This window comes from Polypterus senegalus, chromosome 14 (genome assembly GCF_016835505.1).
Source record: "Polypterus senegalus isolate Bchr_013 chromosome 14, ASM1683550v1, whole genome shotgun sequence".
NCBI lineage: Eukaryota > Metazoa > Chordata > Cladistia > Polypteriformes > Polypteridae > Polypterus > Polypterus senegalus.
The window spans coordinates 10,348,270-10,369,109 of record NC_053167.1 but is presented as its reverse complement, the minus strand read 5'-3'; the positions used below and the strand labels follow the sequence as shown (position 1 = coordinate 10,369,109).

At 40.3% G+C, this 20,840-nt stretch overlaps 1 protein-coding gene across 2 annotated transcripts in view; it reads left to right on the top strand.

Moving 5' to 3' along the window:
- raly (RALY heterogeneous nuclear ribonucleoprotein) overlaps nucleotides 1-20,840 on the top strand; it is a 58,637-nt gene that overhangs the window by 13,386 nt on the left and 24,411 nt on the right. The window contains exons 2-4 of one of the 2 annotated variants that reach the window (XM_039735743.1): nucleotides 15,802-16,002; nucleotides 19,404-19,476; nucleotides 19,600-19,641. In XM_039735743.1, coding sequence (XP_039591677.1) covers nucleotides 15,813-16,002; nucleotides 19,404-19,476; nucleotides 19,600-19,641 — 305 coding nt within the window. In that variant the 5' untranslated portion in view covers nucleotides 15,802-15,812. Of the gene's footprint in view, nucleotides 1-15,801; nucleotides 16,069-19,403; nucleotides 19,477-19,599; nucleotides 19,642-20,840 lie in introns of both variants that reach the window. The other variant, XM_039735742.1, reaches the window with a different exon arrangement.

The following is a 20,840-nucleotide window of genomic DNA, read 5'->3' as shown; positions in this document are numbered from 1 at the left end:
GTGGAGGGTGCTTGGTGCTCATTTGTGTTAAAGGAAAACAAAAGGTCTTGGACTTTTACCTGGTGTTTGGAGTCATCCCTGAGGGTTCAAGGGAGCACTAGCGCCCCCTATTGCCACAATACGCTGCATTCTGGCGACACCCGTTCTTTCTCCGCACCCGGGGATGGCCATTCTGCGGTCTGGCGGGGGTTTTTGGGGTAAACGGCTCCTGCAGGGTTGTGCATGGGCCGCTCCCGCGGCAAGTGTGTGGAGTCCGCTGCTGCGCTGGGTCGTTCACAAAATATTTATCAATTTGGGGTCCCCATCTTGCACCAGACGGTTGGCCCCACGTTGGGCGCCATTGTGAACTTGAACCCGGACACAGTCAGGCGGACATCGCATTTCACCCAACACACGTTTATCTGCAATTATTTACAGTGCACTCCCCAGTGCCTCTTGCACCGTTCCCCCAATGTCCATGCCTCACAGTCAAAATGCCTTCCTGGCCGCCTCCCGTCCTCTCTCTCAGCTCCGCCCTCTTCCACCCGACTCTGCCGACTGGAGGGAGGCGGCCCCTTAAATGGGAACCCGGATGGGCTCCAGCTGCTTCCCGGCATTCCTCCGAAGCCACGCCCCAGTGTGGCGGAAGTGCCGGCTGCGCACCCGGAAGCCGTCCGGGTGTCCCCCGTCGTCTTCCCCCCAGCACTTCCTGGTGTGGCGGAAGTGCTGGGCTCTCGGGACATTCAGGCACTGGGCGCCGCTGGCGGTGGCCACGGTCCCTACAGGGCTGGGGTTCCACGCCCTTCCCCGAGGCCCCCAACATAACCATGGTGGATGCCCCCTTGCGGTCTGGAGGAGGCACAAGCCCTCCTCCCGGCCGGGGACCACAATATATACTATAATATATATATATATATATATATATATATATATATATATATATATATATATATATACATACATATATATATATATATATATATATATATATATATATACACATATATATATACACATATACATATACTACAAACCGGATTCCAAAAAAGTTGGGACACTATACAAATCGTGAATAAAAACTGAATGCAATGATGTCGAGGTGCCAACTTCTAATATTTTATTCAGAATAGAACATAAATCACGGAACAAAAGTTTAAACTGAGAAAATGTATCATTTTAAGGGAAAAATATGTTGATTCAGAATTTCATGGTGTCAACAAATCCCAAAAAAGTTGGGACAAGGCCATTTTCACCACTGTGTGGCATCTCCCCTTCTTCTTACAACACTCAACAGACGTCTGGGGACCGAGGAGACCAGTTTCTCAAGTTTAGAAATAGAAATGCTCTCCCATTCTTGTCTAATACAGGCCTCTAACTGTTCAATCGTCTTGGGCCTATGATGATAGATGCAAAGTCTTTGCAATTTTTCGCTGGGTAACACCTTTCTGATATTGCTCCACTATCTTTCTGCGCAACATTGTGGGAATTGGTGATCCTCTACCCATCTGGGCTTCTGAGAGACACTGACACTCTGAGAAGCTCTTTTTATACCCAATCATGTTGCCAATTGACCTAATTAGTGTTTATTGGTCTTCCAGCTCTTCATTATGCTGAAATTTACTTTTTCCAGCCTCATATTGCTACTTGTCCCAACTTTTTTGGGATTTGTTGGCACCGTGAAATTTTGAATCAACATATTTTTCCTTTAAAATGATACATTTACTCGGATTAAACGTTTGATCTGTCATCTACGTTCTATTACAAATAAAATATTGACATTTGCCATCTCCACATCATTGCATTCAGTTTTTATTCACAATTTGTTTAGTGTCCCAACTTTTTTGGAATCCGGTTTGTATGTATATATACTGTGTGTGTATATATATATATATATATATATATATATATATATATATATATACAGTATACACATATACAGTATACACATATACAGTGGAACCTCGGTTTACGAGTAACTTGGTTTACGAGCGTTTTGCAAGACGATCAAAAATTTTTAATAAATTTTGACTTGATAAACGAGTGATGTCTTGCAATACGAGTAGTATGGATACACTTTGTCTGCTGAGCGCTGTGATCACAACTGAGCTGATGGTTCTCTCTCTCTCCTTATCTCGCTCGCTTGCCCAGCACGTCTCTCTCTTTCTCTCTCATCTTGCTCGCCCAGCGTGTCTCTCTCTCTCTCTCTCTCATCTTGCTCGCCCAGCGCGTCTCTCTCTCTCTCTCTCTCTCTCTCCGTATCTATTTCGCTCACCCGCCCAGCGCATCTCTCTCTCTCTCTCTCTCTCTCTCTCTCTGGCAATCGTCTCCTATTCTCCGTCTGTGTGTGTGTGCACTGTGAAGTGCGAGTCCCCATCTTGCTCCTCAAAACACGAAGCTGAGTCTTAGTACTTTAACACCAGCTTTATTCAGCTTGAAACAGCAACAGCGCTGTTATTTATTGTACCGGGATCTTTATAATGTTCCTTGTATGACCTATTAACGACAGGCGCTTATAGCATGTCTGCGATCTTTTTGGATGCGCTTATACGACGAACTGCTACAGCGCTGGGAGACTGCAATTGCTTTGGGACGCTCTTCCTGTTGGCCCGCTGGTGGAATCCCACATGAGTTTAGAAACTCCCCCCAGCCATGATTCTTTATAAAGGTAAAGTGCAGGTTAATTTGTATTATGTATTTTACTTTATATTTTGTATTAATCATTTTTATATGAATAGTTTTGGGTTGTGGAACGAATCATCTGAGTTTCCATTATTTCTTATGGGGAAATTCACTTTGATATACGAGTGCTTTAGATTGCGAGCACGTTTCCGGAACGAATTATGCTCGCAAACCGAAGTTCCACTGTATATATACAGGTATATATACTATATACTATATACTAATATATATCTATATATATTGTGAACTTGAACCCGGACACATGCAGACAGACATCATTGTTTTCACCACACACTCGTTTTATTTCCAATATTTACAGGTTGTCCCGCGCTCAACTCCCCAGTGCCTCTTGCACCGTTTTATCAATTCCAGGCCTTACAATGCCTCTTTCAGTCCTCAGGCCTTACAATGCCTCTTTCTCTCTTTTCTCTCTCTTTTCTGGCCACCTCCAGTCCTCCCGCTAGCTCCGTCCTCTTCCACCCGAATTCCGCTCCAGACTGAAGGGAGGTGGCTCTTATATAGTGCTCCCGGATGAGCACCAGGTGTTTCCGCATCCACTCCTTGGCCACGCCCAGCGTGGCGGAAGTACCGCTGTCCTCCCGCAGCTCTCCGTCGCCACAATAAGTCTTCCCCCCAGGACTTCCTGGTGTGGCGGAAGTGCTGGGCTCCAGGGTTCCTCAGGCTCCAGGGTGTCGCCTGGCGGTGGCCACGGGCCCCTACAGGATTGGGCTTCCAAGCCATCTACCCGTGGCCCCCTATCCAACCAGGGCACGCCTTGCATCTGGAGGAGGCACAAGCCCTCCTCTGGTCTTCCTGGCCCCGCCAGGCTCCATCCCGCCCGAACCACATGGGATAAACCGCATCGGGCCGCCTGGCGGTGACCTCGGGTCCCTACAGGGTTGGGCTTCTAAGCCCTGTACCCAGGCCCCCACATAACCAGGACGGACGCCTCATGGTCTGGAGGAGGCACAAGCCCTCCTCTGGTCCTCCTGGGCCCCGGCTGGGGACCACAATATATATATCTATATATATATCTATATATATCTATATCTATATATCTATATATATATATATCTATATATCTATATATATCAGTCATATGAAAAAGTTTGGGAACCCATCTCAATCTGCATAATTATTTATTTTCAACTAAAAAGATAACAGTGGTTTTTAAGGTGGTCAATTGCAAGTTGTGCTTCCCTTTGACTCTCCTCTGAAGAGTGACAGCATGGGATCCTCAAAGCAACTCTCAAACGATCTGAAAACAAAGATTGTTCAGTCTCATGGTTTAAGAGAAGGCTATAGAAAGCTACCTCAGAGGTTTAAACTGTCAGTTTTAACTGTAAGGAATGCAATCAGGAAATGGAAGGCCACAGGCACAGTTGCTCTTAAACCCAGCAGGTCTGGCAGGCCAAGGAAAATACAGGAGCGGCATATGCGCAGGATTGTGAGAATGGTTAAAGACAACCCACAGATCACCTCCAAAGACCTACAAGAACATCTTGCTGCAGATGATGTATCTGTGCATCGTTCTACAATTCAGCGCAATTTACACAAAGAACATCTGTATGGCAGGGTGATGAGAAAGAAGCCCTTTCTGCACTCGCACCACAAACAGAGTCGCTTGTTGTATGCAAATGCTCATTTAGACAAGCCAGATTCATTTTGGAACAAAGTGCTTTGGACTTTTGTCAATGAGACAAAAATTGAGTTATTTGGTTATAACAAAAAGCGCTTTGCATGGCAGTAGAAGAACACCACATTCCAAGAGAAACGCCTGCTACCTATTGTCAAATTTGCTGGAGGTTCCATCATGCTGTGGGGCTGTGTGGCTAGTTCAGGGACTGGGGCCCTTGTTAAAGTTGAGGGTTGGATGAATTCAACCCAATATCAACAAATTCTCAGGATAACGTTCAAGCATCAGTCACAAAGTTGAAGTTACACGGGTTGGATATTCCAACAAGACAATGACCCAAAACACAGTTCGAAATCTACAAAGGCATTCATGCAGAGGGAAAAGTATAATGTCCTGGAATGGCCGTCACAGTCCCCTGACTTTAATATCATCGAAAATCTATGGGATGATTTGATGCAGGCTGTCCACGCTCTGCAGCCATTAAATTTAACTGAACTAGAGAGATTTTGTATGGAAGAATGGTCAGAAATACCTCCATCCAGAATCCAGACACTCATCAAAGGCTATAGAAGGCGTCTAGAGGCTGTTATATTTGCAGAAGGAGGCTCAACTAAGTATTGATGTCATATCTCTGTTGGGGGTGCCCAAATTTATGCACCTGTCTAATTTTGTTATGATGCATATTGCATATTTTCTGTTAATCCAATAAACTTAATGTTACTGCTGAAATACTACTGTTTCCATAAGGCATGTCGTATATTAAAAGGAAATTGCTACCTTGAAAGCTCAGGCAATGATAAACAAAAATCCAAGGAATTAAGAGGGGTTCCCAAACTTTTTCATATGACGATATATGTATGTATATAGCGCCCAAACTCTGGAATGACCTACTGAAATTAATCAGGTCAGCTGATTCCATGAATTCTTTTAAAAAACAACTCAAACCCCATCTGTTCAGGAAGGCTTTTAGCTCTACTTGACTTTATTACCCTTCTCTCAGTTTATCTCCATGTCAAGATGCTCATGTAACCTGTGTATGTGTGTGTACTAGACCATCAATTATGTTGTCTGTTACGCTTTTTTCTCTGAATTTACTGTCCTAATCTTCTTTATTATGGTTTGTACCATGCTATACTGTATACTGTATAACCTGCCGTTCTTTCTTAAATTTATTGAAGTGCCTTGAGTATGGGAAAGGCTCTATATAAATAAAATATATTATTATTATTATTTTTATGTATATATGTATGTGTGTATGTATGTATGTATGTCTGTATATATTTTGTAGAAAGGCGCTATATTGGCACCCGACACGGAGGCACACGTAAAAATACAACAAATATTTATTTTTTCTTCAGCTGGGGGACACGTCTTCTCCGTGCCCCTCAGCTACAGGACAGTCCCACAAAACACAAATCAAAATAAAAACACACTCTTCATCACCACTCCTCCCGGCAAGCTTTGTCCTCCTCCTCTCAACTCTGCCTCCCGGAGTTTTGGCTGCTGGCTCCTTTTATAGTCCACCCGGAAGTGCTCCAGGTGCTTGATCACCCGTTTCTGGTTGCACGTCCAGGTGTGACTAAAGAACCGCCCAGATGGGCTCAGGAATACTTGCCGCATCCACTGGTGGCCACCTCTGGTCTCCACAGGGCTGTGGAGGACTCCATCTTCCATGGAGCCCTGCTGGAATCTGAGGCATCAATGCCACCCAAGGGGCTGCAATCTAGTATTGCGCAGCCCATGACTATTCCCCCGGATTATATGCAGTAGGGGCATTCCGGCCAGGTCTGTCAATATATATGTATAATATATGTAATATTACAAAAGAAATACAGCCACTACAGATGAATTAAGATGTTATAAAATAAAGAGGAATCAATCACATATATTTTTGTTTAAGCAGTTGCATCATGAAGAACCACCTAACATTAAGTATTGATTTGGTTGTGCCACTTTAACACGAAATACATATGCAAGACAAATAAAACATAAGAAGGTCCAAACATTAATAATAATGCTGGCAAACTAATTAGAAGCAATTCTTTCTGAATGTTCAGTGTAGACAGTTGGAATTAAATGCCTCAATTTGTAGTTTGGGAAGTGTGCAATGAAGAACTTAATGCTAGCTTTTCTATTAGGTGACACTTGCTTTAGACTGAAAACACTTTGATGCCTTTGATTTTGACAGCAGTTTGAAGTAGACAGGTGAGGCCTGCACCTTGTTGTTATTACTGTCTGGTTGTTTCTCAAGGCACCTTCAATGTTTCCTTTTTTTTCCTGATCTTACACTTCATGATTTTACGTCTGTATAGTTTTTTTATTTTTTATTTTATAAATACATTTACTCAATTCCATATTGTATACATATGTATGTCTGTAGCTCTTTTCACAATGGTTTAGTTATGTACCAAACAGTGTAGCTGCATGCAGAAATTACAATTATTAAACATATGTTTGCAATTAGACATTTTTTAACTGTTTACAATCACTCAATCTGTTCTTTGGTGGTGATTACTGAAAACCTGAGGTGAAGATGTTTTGAAAATTCATCAGTAGGACTTGGCAAATCTTTACTTTTAAACTCCAATTTCTGGTTATTTAAGAAACGAGTCACACACTTTCTTGCAACTTGTGTATCTTTTGTAGTCTGCAAAGTGTGATGTTCCTGTTTAGACACCTCTTTGTAGGCTAATATTTAGACATCTGTGTGTGTAGGTGTGCAGTAGGAACATGCAGGTTTAGGTCAGAGATTTTGTGAGATCAAGTTATGTATGTGTGCGATTAAATTGATCAGTCGTTATTTCTGCCACGAGGTCTCATAATGTTAACATTTCCTGTTGTGAGCCAAGCAGGTGTAGTGACAGGTTAGCATTCTATAGTACAAGTCTTGTTGAGAGACCCTTATCTGAACAATTTACTGTGTTGGTCCAACCTGGAGATTCTGCTGGAGGCTGAATGCTTTAGATTCTGATGGAAGCTGAAATTCAGCTGGCAACGGGCTCCCTTAGATCGACACAAACAGGTGGGAAACTGCAGTTTGCTTCCCCTACTCGGTACTCTAGCTCCTTTTTACACCACCTGCATTTCCCTCTACCTCCTCCTTTGAGCTAAGTGCAGAATCGGCAGCGTCTCCCTGTGGTGACAGGAGTGGAGAACTGCTAGTGGCTGCTGAGAATTACAAATGAGCCTCTTAATTGGCTTTAGAAATGCAGTTAGAGCTCAGGGGTGGATATGTGCACCGCTGCCAGGGGACTGTTATGGATCGGTTGTGTTTGAGTCAGCAAAGTTTTACTTCAGTGGGAAGAAGATGAAGGGCTGGATTTATTGAGCAGGCGGCTGGGCCATATCCACGTGGATATAAGGCATTGATGAACGGCCGCCACAAACAGGCTTGATTAATTATGTGCAGAGCTAGAGACCCCAGGAGACTAAGGATGAAATCTGCCTTAGAACTGGTCATGTGCTGCAATAATACACCATGAAATATTTAAAAGCATCCATATTCTTGAATTTGGTAGTCCTGGTATGTGGGTATACTTTTCTGGACAGACAGCCATGTTTCTCTTGGTGCTGGTGGTCCTCAGGAGTAGCAGCTGATTTGGATGTGCTCCTCTGTGATCTCCTGGTCTTGAGTGCCTTTAATTTTAGAAGCTGCTAATTGCTGGAGGTAGCGCTGAGAAGGCTGTGGGAATGTGGGACCTTGAAGGCACCAAAGCCTCCTGTTGCTATGGGAACTGGCTCCTGTTTGAGCGGCAGGATAATGAATTGAGTACGGATGTCCCCCTTGTTACACAGCACAAAGTGAATTTTAAAGTGACTGAGCGCTGCTGCCAGTAACGCTAATTGCCATTTCATCCGTTTGCCTGGGATCACAGGGGTCAAAGGGCAGAAAGCGTGAAGTTTAATTAGTGTGCTGTAGAGCAAAGCCAATAGTCAACGTGCTGACCTGCGTCTTCATTATTGTCAACTGTATTCTAATGCAGTGATTATAACATTAGCAATGATAAACTAGGCCCTGCCGCATTCAGCGTGATCACTCTGTTTAGGGTAATGAGGGAGGAGGTAGCAGGAGCACATTCCAGATCAGAGGCGTGTCTGATGTACTTCTGAATCGAATATTTCTGATAGAATTTAATCCAGTATGAAATGCAATTACAAACACTTTTGATCCTGATGGAGTGGTTGATTGCATTTTACCATCCTTAATTGTTTTTCAAAAATATATTAGTAATGTTTACATCCATACTTTAGTAACCCTATGTTTTGGTTCAAAAAAATTAGCAGAATGACTCCTTCAAAATCTCTATTCCTTTCCTTTGTAATGTAATAGCTGTTTAAAGTTCAATTCCTTTTTTTTTTTTTATTTTGACTTTGATGAAAACAGACAGTGCTGACGTTTTTTGATCTATATAGATAAAAATTATAATCTGTCTGTCTAACAGTCAGGCAAAAGACAGTTAAACTGATTTTCATGAAAGTTTCCACGTAGGCTGCTGTTGGTCCAAGTTAAAATATATGACATATAAAAAATGTAATCTAGCAGTGGAGGTGTAAAGGGGAGCTACTCAACAAATATACATTATTCCAAAACAGCCGACTCAATCTGAATGAAGTTTTGCATGTATAGTAAAGCTGAAACAACTTAAAATCTAGGCTGCATGGCATTTCCAAAATTTCATTGGGAAGGACGGTGATAATGGGGGACTAAAAAATGCATCGTCATGAAATTTTTCATGTATATTACTGTTGATACAGCTGAAAATGTAGACTATATAAAACCCTTTGAAAACTTCCATCAAGAAACTGAGGTGTTTATGAGGGAACTACAACCGTGTTATCACACCAAAGCAGTCCAGCTAGTGGTAATGAATTTGGCATATTGGCGCCAATGTGGCCCTTTTTTCAGTGAAGGTAACATTATATGTCAGTGCTTCAGTGGAAACATTGGTGTGGTGGGGTACCAACACAAAAATCATGTCTCACTCAAAAGCTGTTGTAGTTGCTTTCATAAAATTTGTGTGTATTTATTACTTGTAATTTTAAATATAGGCTTCATGGAGTTTCAAGAATTTCTTTGGGCACTCATGATGGGAGGACCAAAACTATACAACCCATGAATTACTCCAGAAAAGATAGATGGGTGGCTTTTCATGAAGTTGTGCAAATATATTACAGTTAGAGTCGGACAATGTATCAAACTTTTGGTTCAATATTTAAGAAAAATCTTTTGTTGAATTATACAAAGTATGTTTTTCAGTTTGGGGGTTAAACTGCATTACTATCAATTTGTTTTCATTTTGAGTTTGTGTTTTTGTTTGACAATTGAATTGAGCTTCTTAATCACAAGAGTTGATATTCCATATAAATCATGTTGCATAACATTTATAAATACGTTGTCCTGGTAATCTTTGTAAATGTTAAGATTATTGTAGGAAGACAAACATACAGCCATATTACTTTGCGTGTAGAGATTAGTTGTAGGATAATAAGTTATAAATTAATGAAATAAAAATCTCTTGATTTTATAATGCCAAATTTCATTTAGCAGATGCTGCTTCACTGTGTATTAAGATTGAAAGTGTGCTTAAAGTTTTGCTGGATAGTTTAAACAGCTCTGTGTCCGCTGAAATATCACCACCCTCCTGAGACTATCAAGCATCCACTTGCATATTCTTCCCTGGTGCCGACCCCATAAAGTACCAGTCGATAACATAGAGAAGATTCAAAAAGTTATTAAGAACAAAACACAAGTTGCCGACCCACAAATCCAGTATGTTGTATGCTGGTGAATGTCACAAAATAAATATGTGCATGCATCACACAGGCTGCGCATGTATATGTAAATATTTAATTTGGAACCATTATAAATTATTGAAATAATAAAAACTAATACAACATATAAATACATGCATTTTGGTCTGTGATTAGTGCTGTAATGAATCAAGAGTTTCGTCTTTCCTTATGTGAAACTGTCAGAATTAATGAGCTTAGGTGTTTCAGCAGTGCCCATTGTTAACACGTGCATAACATCAAGCACATATAATAAGTTCTATTATTGTGACGTGGAAGCACTTTGGAGCAACAGTAGCTCGGTTACACTTACAAAGGGTGGCAGACCATCCAGACTCACAAAATTACCTATCCTCTGTTGCATCACATACTGCTGCTGGAAGCAACATCAGCACAAGAACTGTGCGTCAGGAGCTTCATGAAGTGGGCTTGCATGGCTGAGCAGCTGCACACAAGCCTAAGATCACTGTGCATAATGGCAAGCATCAGCTGAAGTGGTGTCATGCATGTAATGCATGCCACCATTGGACTCTGGATTAGTGGAAACTTGTTCTCCAAAGTGGAGAACCATTCACTACTATCTGGCAGTCTGATGGACCAATCATGGAGTGCCAGGGGAACATTACCTTCTACGCTGCATAGTGTCTGCTATAAAGTTTGGTGGATGGGGGAGCAGTGTTTAGGGCTGTTTTTTTTTTCTCTTTACGGTTTCAGTTAATGCTATTAATGACATTATAGACAATTGTGCACTTTCAACTTTGTGGCAACTTTGGAGACTGTCTTCATGTGCTCCGGTATAATTGTGCACAAAGCCAGGTCCATAAACATGTGGTTTGACGAGTTTGGTTTGGTGGAACTTGAGTGGCCTGCACAGATCCCTGAGTTCAACCCTATTGAGCGGTTACAAATTCCTAGAGATGCACTCCAAAATCATTTGGAAAGCCGTCTCAGAAGAGTGGAGGCTGTTATAGCCTCAAACAGAGTTGTCAGGGGGCACAACTCCATATTAATGCCCATGATTTTGGAAAGGGGTGTGAAATGAGCTCATATAAGTGTGATGGCCAGGTATCCACAAAGGTTTGGCCATATCCTGTATACTATATATCTATATGGTGCCGATCTTCAGTCTTTTAAGGTGTTCTGAGAACATACAACAATATATCAAATTTGTATTTTGAGTCTTAATTAGTCGCAATATCAATTTAAGTCCAAATCTTCCAGCACTAACTACAGTTAACCCAATGTAATCTGCAGAGTTTACGCATAGAGTTTCAAAGGTTTCAACAGAGGGAACCACATGAAAACTGGTAGTGTTGCCCAGCTGATATTTATGAATGAAATAGCTTGCATCATTAATGTGGGATTTTAGATCTATTTGCGAAACCACAGTAAACTTGGAAATACAAAGAGGAAGCATTCCTAGTTCTAACCCAACAAGGAGGTACAGCAATTTTGGAATACGATTATATACAAAAAGAACAAATTCTCAACTCAGGAGATTAAGAATGTTGATGGAGAGATATTGTACATGATGGATGGGACACTTGTATTTCAGCTAACAATGTCAAAAATGGTTTAAAAGAAACACAAATATTTGCTTTCTGCTAGGTACTTCAGCTAGTTTTACAATAAAATTATTTATTGTTGGTGTAGATATTCTGCATGTTTCATTAGAAAGAAATATAATAATTAAGAAATATAAAACATAACATTTCTGTTATATTTAACAGTCATAATACATACTAACAGGATTCGAATCTGCAGTGAAATAAAGCTACTTTTTGAAGGAGAAAATGTGCTTAATATATATAGCTTTCTCAAAAAAAAAAGTTGAAATATTGCAGGATATATTTTTAAAACTTCATCATACCTTTTAAAAGACGTAATGGCTGTCTATTTGCTACAAAAGCTGTTATATAAATTTGCTTTTCAGTAACTGAGTAAATGATTGTTAATCCTGATTAGAATTGGTTACCAGTATTTGCTAAAGCTATGAACATTTGTACATTTTCCAAAGACATTGATTGTAAATTTATAAGAAAATTTACCCCAAAACAGAACCTACAGATCCATTTTGTTGTATATTTTCTTATCCAATGTAGAGTTGAGAGAACAGGAGTCTATGCCAGAATCAATGAGTGTAAGACGAGAATCAGTCCTGGACAGAATGCCAGCCCCTTCTAGTTGTTTTTCAAATAGAAAAATCATTTTCTTCATTTTCCTGATCAATTTCTTTGGTATTTCCTTTAAGTTAGGACTCTTTAATGGATATTCTGCCGTCCTTGCTATTACCGAGTAACTTAACCCGCAGTGTATTCCCCCTTGCTTGCTATGCTTGTCTTTTGTTTAAAACAACTCTATGAATGCAGATCAAGCAGATAGGCAAAATCTATTTTGTGCTTTGGAGATTTGAGTACTTGCAGTTTAATTTCTTTTTTTATAGCTTAAAAATGAAATAAGTAGCAAAGCCACTTTGGTAAAATTTCTCAATAAGAAAATCAATTGCAATTTAAAATAATGAAAAGCATGTAGGCTGAGGGTGAGAGATGATCTTGGTAGGAGTTAGCCAGTAAAGCTGCCCTGACCTGTTCCAAGTTCTTTATTTTCCTTCTTGTTATCTGGAAAAAAAGTGTTTTGGCATTTTAAAACATAAAAGATGTGGCATTTTATTAGAATAACCTCATGTACTGTATGAACTGGAGTCATTGAAATCGTGTACAAGAGGAAAAAGCTTACATGTGCAACTGTTGGTTCTATAAATCGGTAGCGGTCTTCCATTTTTTTCCATTTTTGGAGGGGCATTAGCAAACTGATGCTTCAAAGATATTATTGTGTGTACCTTTTCAGACATCACCATATCACTGTCTCCAATGACAATGAAATCGATACAGATCCATGTGGACAATCTACTTTCACCTCGAACGTTTATTTAGATCCTGCTGCTGTCCTAATCATTGTTCTTACTACTTCACTCATGCGCATTACTGCAGAAACCAAGTATAACTTTTTCTTTTCTTTTTACTGAAGGTGTTTTCACACCTATCTGGTTCATTTAGGTAGATGTACACATGCCAGTTGCACTCTGGCATGGACCAAAACAACCATACCGACACCCTTTGGAAAGGGTGGTCTCAGTGCTACAGTACGTGACCCCTGGAGAGGTTCACATGAGCTATGAATGTGATCCACCATGGGTCCAATTTAACTGTATGAAATACTGTGTATGTTGTGCTCTGGTAGTCATGCTAAGCGTCTGATGTCGGTGATTGGGGATTCTCATTCATAGCATAATGAGTTGACGATTAACACTGGAGCTTTAAAAACAATAAAAGGGTAAAGTAAATATGCACACAAGAGTACTGCTATAAAACTGAAGCATCTGAAGCATAAATTTCAGTTGTAGACTTGGATATTTAAATGTGTCCTTTAAGGCATCATTTTCAAGTTGTCTTCCAGTTGATAATTATGAAAAATGCAGTGGTGCGAAAATACCCATTGTGATATTTTTTTCCCAGGGAAAAAAAACGTTGGAATGTTTCTGTCCACTGGGAGAAGACCACAACATGGCCACAAGATGTTTATTGATACTGTATGTTTAGCTTACAGAAAAGTATGCAGTGTGAAATGCAATCAAATTAGCTAGAAATTGAAACAAAGTAACGAAACCTCCTCTGATTCGGAACAAAGCAAATAGACTAGGAGTCGCTAATTCCAGTCCCGAAGGACCACCATGGCTGCAGATTTTCATGCTAACCCTTTTTATAATGAATGCCCTGTTTGTGCTAATTAACTGCTTCTGAATTTATTTTAATTGAATTGCTTTTTGAAGATTTGCTCCCCTGAATTTCTTCATTGTTCCTCTGAATTACTTCATTTCTTGCCTTAAATGGCACCCAAACAGAAATGAAATGTGACGTGAGTGAGCCAACAGAAGACCAACTAAGTCAGGGACTCAAACCCCAACCAGCTACTTAATGAGATGCTGATTCTTGTTGTTAATTAAACCAATTCTTTAATTTCATGGCTTGTTGTTGCTCTCGTGATGCGTTAACAGACATTTCTGAAATTGTAGATTTTCTTTTTCTAAGAGCTCTGTTAAAATGTTTTGGGGACCGGAGAAGATCGACATTCCTGAGACCTTCATCTTTCTTTATTTTCAGATGTTGTGTGATGGACACCAGTTGTTTTGGATCATTTTGTATCTCATTATTGTTTGGCTGCTAATGAAGGAAAAAGGAAACAATTAAGGGGCCTGAGTCTTGAATTGCAATTCAATTAAAATTAGTTCAAAAGAAGTTAATTAGCAGTAAAAACAGGTAACTCCTTAAGAAATGGGTTAGAATAAAAACCTGCAGCCACAGTGGTCCTCCCGGACTGGAGTTGGTAAACCCTGAAGTAGACCATGACCGTGAAAACGCCTTAAAATGGACCCTGGATGGAAAGTGGACAATGTACACATCAAACCTTACTGGTTCACTTTTTCCATGTCCAGTAATCTTTAAATGTGCATTTAATATTCAGAAATGCATCTAGCAAAAATTTTCATTTCCAATGTGGAAGTTAATAAGCTCACGGCAAATGTGCCCTGCAAATATTCAAGTGTGGTGTGTCACTTGTGCACCAACATCCGATGGATGTGGATCAGGTGAAGTAGTGCAAATGCATCATGGTGGATCTGAGCATCACAATCTGTTTTAAAAAATTGATCTTTACACCAGTCTTAAAGTTCCTCTTGCTTTGCTATGCTTTGAAGTGTTTTTAATTTTTGAAAGCTTAGTGCACTCAACCTTTACCACCTTTCTCTGACAAGCTTTTAAACAGCCCCTCTACTTTTCAAAGGTGAGCTGCTTCACTTTCACTGGCGATGCAGGTCCATGTACTGTTGTTTACCCATGTGCCATGAACAACACTTCGTCACTGTCTCCCTGAGAATAACAATCAATGGCTTTCTTCCTCTCTGCATTGATTAATCTCCGCCAGAGTAGCCTGTGATGGAAAGCAAGCTCATCTTGTCACAGAGGTTGTAAAGTATTGCTAATTGCTATGATCACTAGCAATCTGTTTGCAAAAAATGACCCCCACCATACTAGGGTGCATGTTGAGAGTTAATAAGAGACCCCCTCACCAGTCCTCTGCAATCCATCACATAAAAACTAAGTCATACCTCTGGATATTTCAAAGGGTGTAGTTAAAAATGAAGTAAGCTGAATAAAGGTTCATATAATTATTGGACATCTCTAATCAGACATTGAATGTGTCAGTGTTATTTAAAATAATGGATCTGAGCTGTGTGGTCAGATAAACAGTTAAATGCATCTGGGCTCTGGGTGGGTGTGAGTCACGCATAGGATTTGAGCCATGAGTGTATGGGGCACATCTGAGGCATCTACAGCTTTTGTTTTACAGTAAGCAGACATGGAACATGTGTGAAATATGTAAACATTCAGGTAAGCGTGAAAACTTCAGTGTTGTGCAGGGGTTTTCCTGGAACCACAGATAGCTGACTAAGGAACAGGTGTGCTATCAGCTTTAATGGTCTTGATTTTTCTTCTCCTGTATCACAGGTTAATTTCTTTTGCAGGTTCATGGTGTTAGAAGGGACAAGACAAGCTTCTTTCTTTTTTTTCCTAACGTGTTCCATCATATATATATATATATATATATATATATATATATATATATATATATATATAATTTTTTCTTCTGTTCTGACCCAGGCTGGATCATCATGTCTCTGAAAGTGCAAACAAGCAACATCACAAACAAGAATGACCCCAAGTCCATCAACTCTCGAGTCTTTATTGGCAACCTCAACACTGGTGTGGTGAAGAAGTCGGAAGTGGAGACCATCTTCTCCAAGTATGGCCGGGTCCTTGGCTGCTCCGTGCACAAGGGCTATGCCTTTGTTCAATATGCAAGTGAGCGCCATGCAAGAGCTGCTGTTCTGGGCGAGAATGGCCGTATACTGGCAGGGCAGACATTGGGTATGTTCGCTTTGAACAGAGTCATGGGTGGATATATGAGGATATGGGGGGCTGACTTTTTACAACTCTCTGAACTGGACAGGTCTTTGAAGTGTTTAACATTCCTAACACCTTCCGAGGAGCTAATCAAAGCAGCACTATGTACCATTACTCACTGGTCTGTTCTGTAGAGAAAGCTACTACCATTCATGAAGCAGGTTCTTATCAATGAATGTGTTTAGATGCAACTTGATAGACAGACAAATCAATAGAACTTAATTTGTCCCCAGGGGGAAAATCTGTTTTTTTGCAGAAGACGTTTAAATAAATACACAAATATATAGATAAATACATACACACTATGGTCTGAACACACACAATACAAAACAATTTATTTTTTGTATAGCCCAAAATCACACAAGAAGTGCCGCAATGGGCTTTAACAGGCCCTGCCTCTTGACAGCCCTCCAGCCTTGATTCTCTAAGAAGACAAGGAAAAAATGGAAGAAACCTTGGGAAAGGCAGCTCAACGAGAGACTCCTTTCCAGGTTGGTTGGGTGTGCAGTGGGTGTCAAAAAGAAGGGGGTCAGTACAATACAGTACAATACACAGAACAGAACAAATCCTTAATACAGTATAAAAAACAAAAATTTTAGAAGTACGGAGTAGAATTTCACAGTAGATGATATCACATAATATGATTTGGATTTGTTTAGAGTCCTGGAGACCTCAACCATCAAGCTGCCTCCCCCATTTGGCCATTCCACAGCTGAAATAGTGCTAATCCGATAAAAAGGACCCCTCTCTCCCATGATTCCTGCGATCCTCCATCAGGGATGTCTTTAGCTTAGGCAGGCAAAACAACTTGGCAGGTGGGCCGTGGCACCGAGTGCCACATTTGAGTACCAAGAAGAGAAACAGAATTACAGCTATCATGTTACTTATGTTTTAGTGCTAATAACTAACAACAGAGATGCTGTCTGTACAGTTAATCAGCAGCTCTAGTCAGGATATGCTAAACTGAAGTAGTGAGTCTTCAGCCATTCAGGGATTTAAAGGCTGAGACCGAAGGGGCATCTCTTATAGTAGCAGGAAGACCATTCCACAGTTTAGGGGCCCTGCAACTAAAAGCTCGACCTCCCACTGTTATTTTATTAATCCTTGGAATCGTAAGCAGAACGGAATCTTGAGATCTTAATGTGCACTCTGATTTGTAAGTCATGGTAAGTTCAGACAAGTAAGCCGGACCTTGGCACTTTAATGCTTTTTATGTTAAGAGGAGGATTTTGAAATCTGCCCTAAACTTAATCGGGAGCCCGTGTAAGGAATTAAGAACTGGAGTTATGTGTTCGTATTTTCTTGTTCTTGTAATAATTCTTGCAGCAGCATTTTGGATTAACTGGAGGCTGTATAAAGACATCCAGTGAACACCGCATTGCAGTAGTCAATCCTACTAGAAATAAATGCATGAATTAACCACAATGACTAAAAAAAAACAAGAAAATTTAAAAAAAGAAAAGTTCTGATTGGCTGTCATAGTTAGAGTCAGGCATTAGGCAGATATATTGTTGTTGGTATAAAGGAGCCCTCATAGTGTTTATTGACTCACTTCTATTGAATTACTTGTTGGCTAAAAGTCCCCAGTGTTAGTGTGTCAGGGAGATGATGTGCAGCCTTGTTCATAATGGCACTGTTTTGTTTCACTTTTCTCCTTCAAATCTTCCTCCAGGGTGTCCAGAGCGTGTCCAATAACTGAACCTACCCTTTTAATTAGCTTGTTGATCTGGTGGGCCTCTTTTAAAATGATGATGTTAGTCCACAGCATACCACAGCATAGAGAGTCGTACTGGCTTCACAGAGTTGTAGAAGATATAAAGTATGTTGCTAATCATGTGAAGGGAACACAGATATGGTTAAATAGTTCTTCTGTGTTCTGAGAGCAGTCTAGCCTGTCATTGATGTGGACCCTTAAGTACTTGTAGGAGTGTACCACCTGTGCATCCACTCCCTGAATAGTGACCAGAAATAGAGCAGCTTTGGTGTGGTGAAAGTCAATAAACCAGTTCCTTGCATCAAGAAATAAAGTTCTCTACCTGACTCCTTAACTCTATCTCATCCCCCTTTTCAACACAACCCATAATTGCAGAATCAACTGAGAAATTCTGTAAGTGACATGACCTGGTGTTATATTTGTAGTCTTAAGTTGTACAGAGTGAAGAGAAATGGAGACAGGACTGTTCCTTGTGGTTCTCCAGTGTTGCTCACATCTGTATCAGAGACACAGTCCTCAAGTCTCAGAAACTGTGGTCTCCCCAACAGGTAGTCCATTATCCAGGACACCACAGGCTCATCCACCTGCATATCTCGGAATTTACTCCTTAACTGGGATGGCTGGAGAAACTAAAAAACATAATCTCAGATTTGTCCTGAGAATATGCCTTTTGGGGCAGATGGATAATTGCATCCTTCACTCCAATCTTTGTCAATAGGCAAACTGCAGTGTGTCAATGTGGTCAACTACAAGAGGACTCATATAGTATAGGACCTGCCTCTCAAAGATCATCATGATGTGAGATGCAAGTGCCATGGTCTGTAGTCCTTCACAGAAACCTGGCTTCTAAAATACCATTTAAACACTTATTCTGGTTAGAGAAACCAGGTTATTGGTCTTTGAGAAACCTGATTAACAGACTTCGATTTCTCAGCAAATAACCTGGATATGTGGCCATATAAACCCTAAAACGGGTTACAATTATGGATTTTTTAGTCTGTGCATATGTGTTGCACTCTGTTCCCTGCTTAGCTTCGTACATGTTTTTAACAGCCAAAGTTATAGGCCTCCATAAAGATCAAGTTCCTGAGGCAAATGCTTAGGCAATCATATTATTCTTTCCCCGGTTTAATAATCTGTCTCAGTAGTTCATGAATCTCTAAACTTAAGTTGATGAACTGAAGGTACAATGCTATGTTTAGCAGCTCAATCTCAGGAGCAGTAACATGTTAAAAGTAAGTTGCTTAATGTAATTTGATTACGTTTTAAAGTAACCTAATGCAATATTTACTGAAGTAAAAAAAAAAAAACTTGTGTTATTATCCCAGCTGCACTGGGTGTAAAGCAAGAGGCATATGTATGGGGTCCTTTGCAGGGCTCATTCACACAGCCAAGCAGAACAGCGTATGCTGCATGCAATCCAGTAATAAAGTCATTATTATAAAGCATCTGTTTAGTTTTTAAGAAACAAAATTTATGCCTTAACTGGGTTAGTCACCTTGAATCTTTTATGTGTGTGCCTGATCTTGGAGCCACACAGTAAGAGATCATAAATCCTAATTCATGATTCTTTCATCTTCTACAGATATCAACATGGCTGGAGAGCCAAAACCAACCCGAATAAAAACCCTGAAACGTTCATCAGCCTCCATCTACAGGTATTGCTATGTAAAGTAAAGTGTGTCCATGAGGTCAGCAAACCCACAGAGGTTTTTCCTTGATACACTTGATTCTTTCCTTATTTCAAGTGGCTTGTCTAATTTTTTTTTCTTTTCTTACAGTGGATATGATTATGACTACTACAGGGATGACTCCTATGACAGGTAAGTGTGTAGCACCTCAAATGTTAGTAAGTCAGTAGCAGCTCTGTTGTGCCTAACCATTAAGTAAGAGCCCCAAAGCCAAGTGGCTACCTATAGATTTCAACAAAGCTTCATTGGCATAGGTTTTGTGTCTTCATTGCAGACATAGTACAGTAAAAAGTGATTATACATAAATAAAACAATGGAGTTAGGTTACAAATGCAGTTAGGTTCTTGAGAATTTGAACTATCTTTCCAATAATCACCGAGTCTGTGACAGACACACACATGCAGACTGGTAATTTGTAGGTAGACTGCCTTCCTTGTTTGAAATATTTGCACTCTTTCTGTGTTATTTAAATTTTACACTTTTTGATTAGAAGTAGAAGTAAATGAAGGAACCTATATGTCTCTAAATTCATTGTGGTTTGTGCAGGGTAGCTGTAGGTGCCCTTCATTGTTCACTTGTACTTGTTTATGGTGACAGCACACTGTCTGTTTCCAGGGTGTCCAAATTTCATAGAAAAGGCTGTAGTCACTATCCAGTACTTTTTTTTTTTGTTTGTTATTATTTTGGTACAGTTCTGTGCTCATTTTTAGTTTGATTTTAATGTTCATTATTGTGCCATTCAGTCATCCACTGGGTGTATGAGATTTTACCGACACAAGACAGAAGCCAACACTGAAGTGTGGAGTTAAATTATTATTAAAATTCGGTGTATGAGCATAACATATTTTGCAAGTGTGTGTCAGGTATTTGAGCGTGGACATGTGCAGAGGAAAGATGCTGAGTATATAGGGAGAAGCATGTTAAGGATATAACTGCCAGGGAAGAGGAAAACAGGAAGGCCCAAGAGAAGGTTTATGGATGTGCTGCGAGAGGACATGCAGGTGATGGGCTTGACAGAGCAAGATGTAGAGGACAGGAAGATATGGAAGAAGATGATCCGCTGTGGCAACCCGTAACGGGAGCAGCTGAAAGAAGAAGAAGTGACATGTTTTGTGGTCACCTGACTTTTGGCAGTGCCGTTGTGTGACAGTATTTCCAAATGTCCATGAGCAAGCATCACACACTTTGTAAGTGCAAGTAGCCTGTATTTTGTGCATAAGCAGCACATTTTGCAAGAACACAGAGCACAAAGTGCTAGAAGTGGAGCCAAATTAGTGGTGTTACTCTTCTTTTATGCTAATACAAAAACATTTGATTAAAGGGGATGAAGG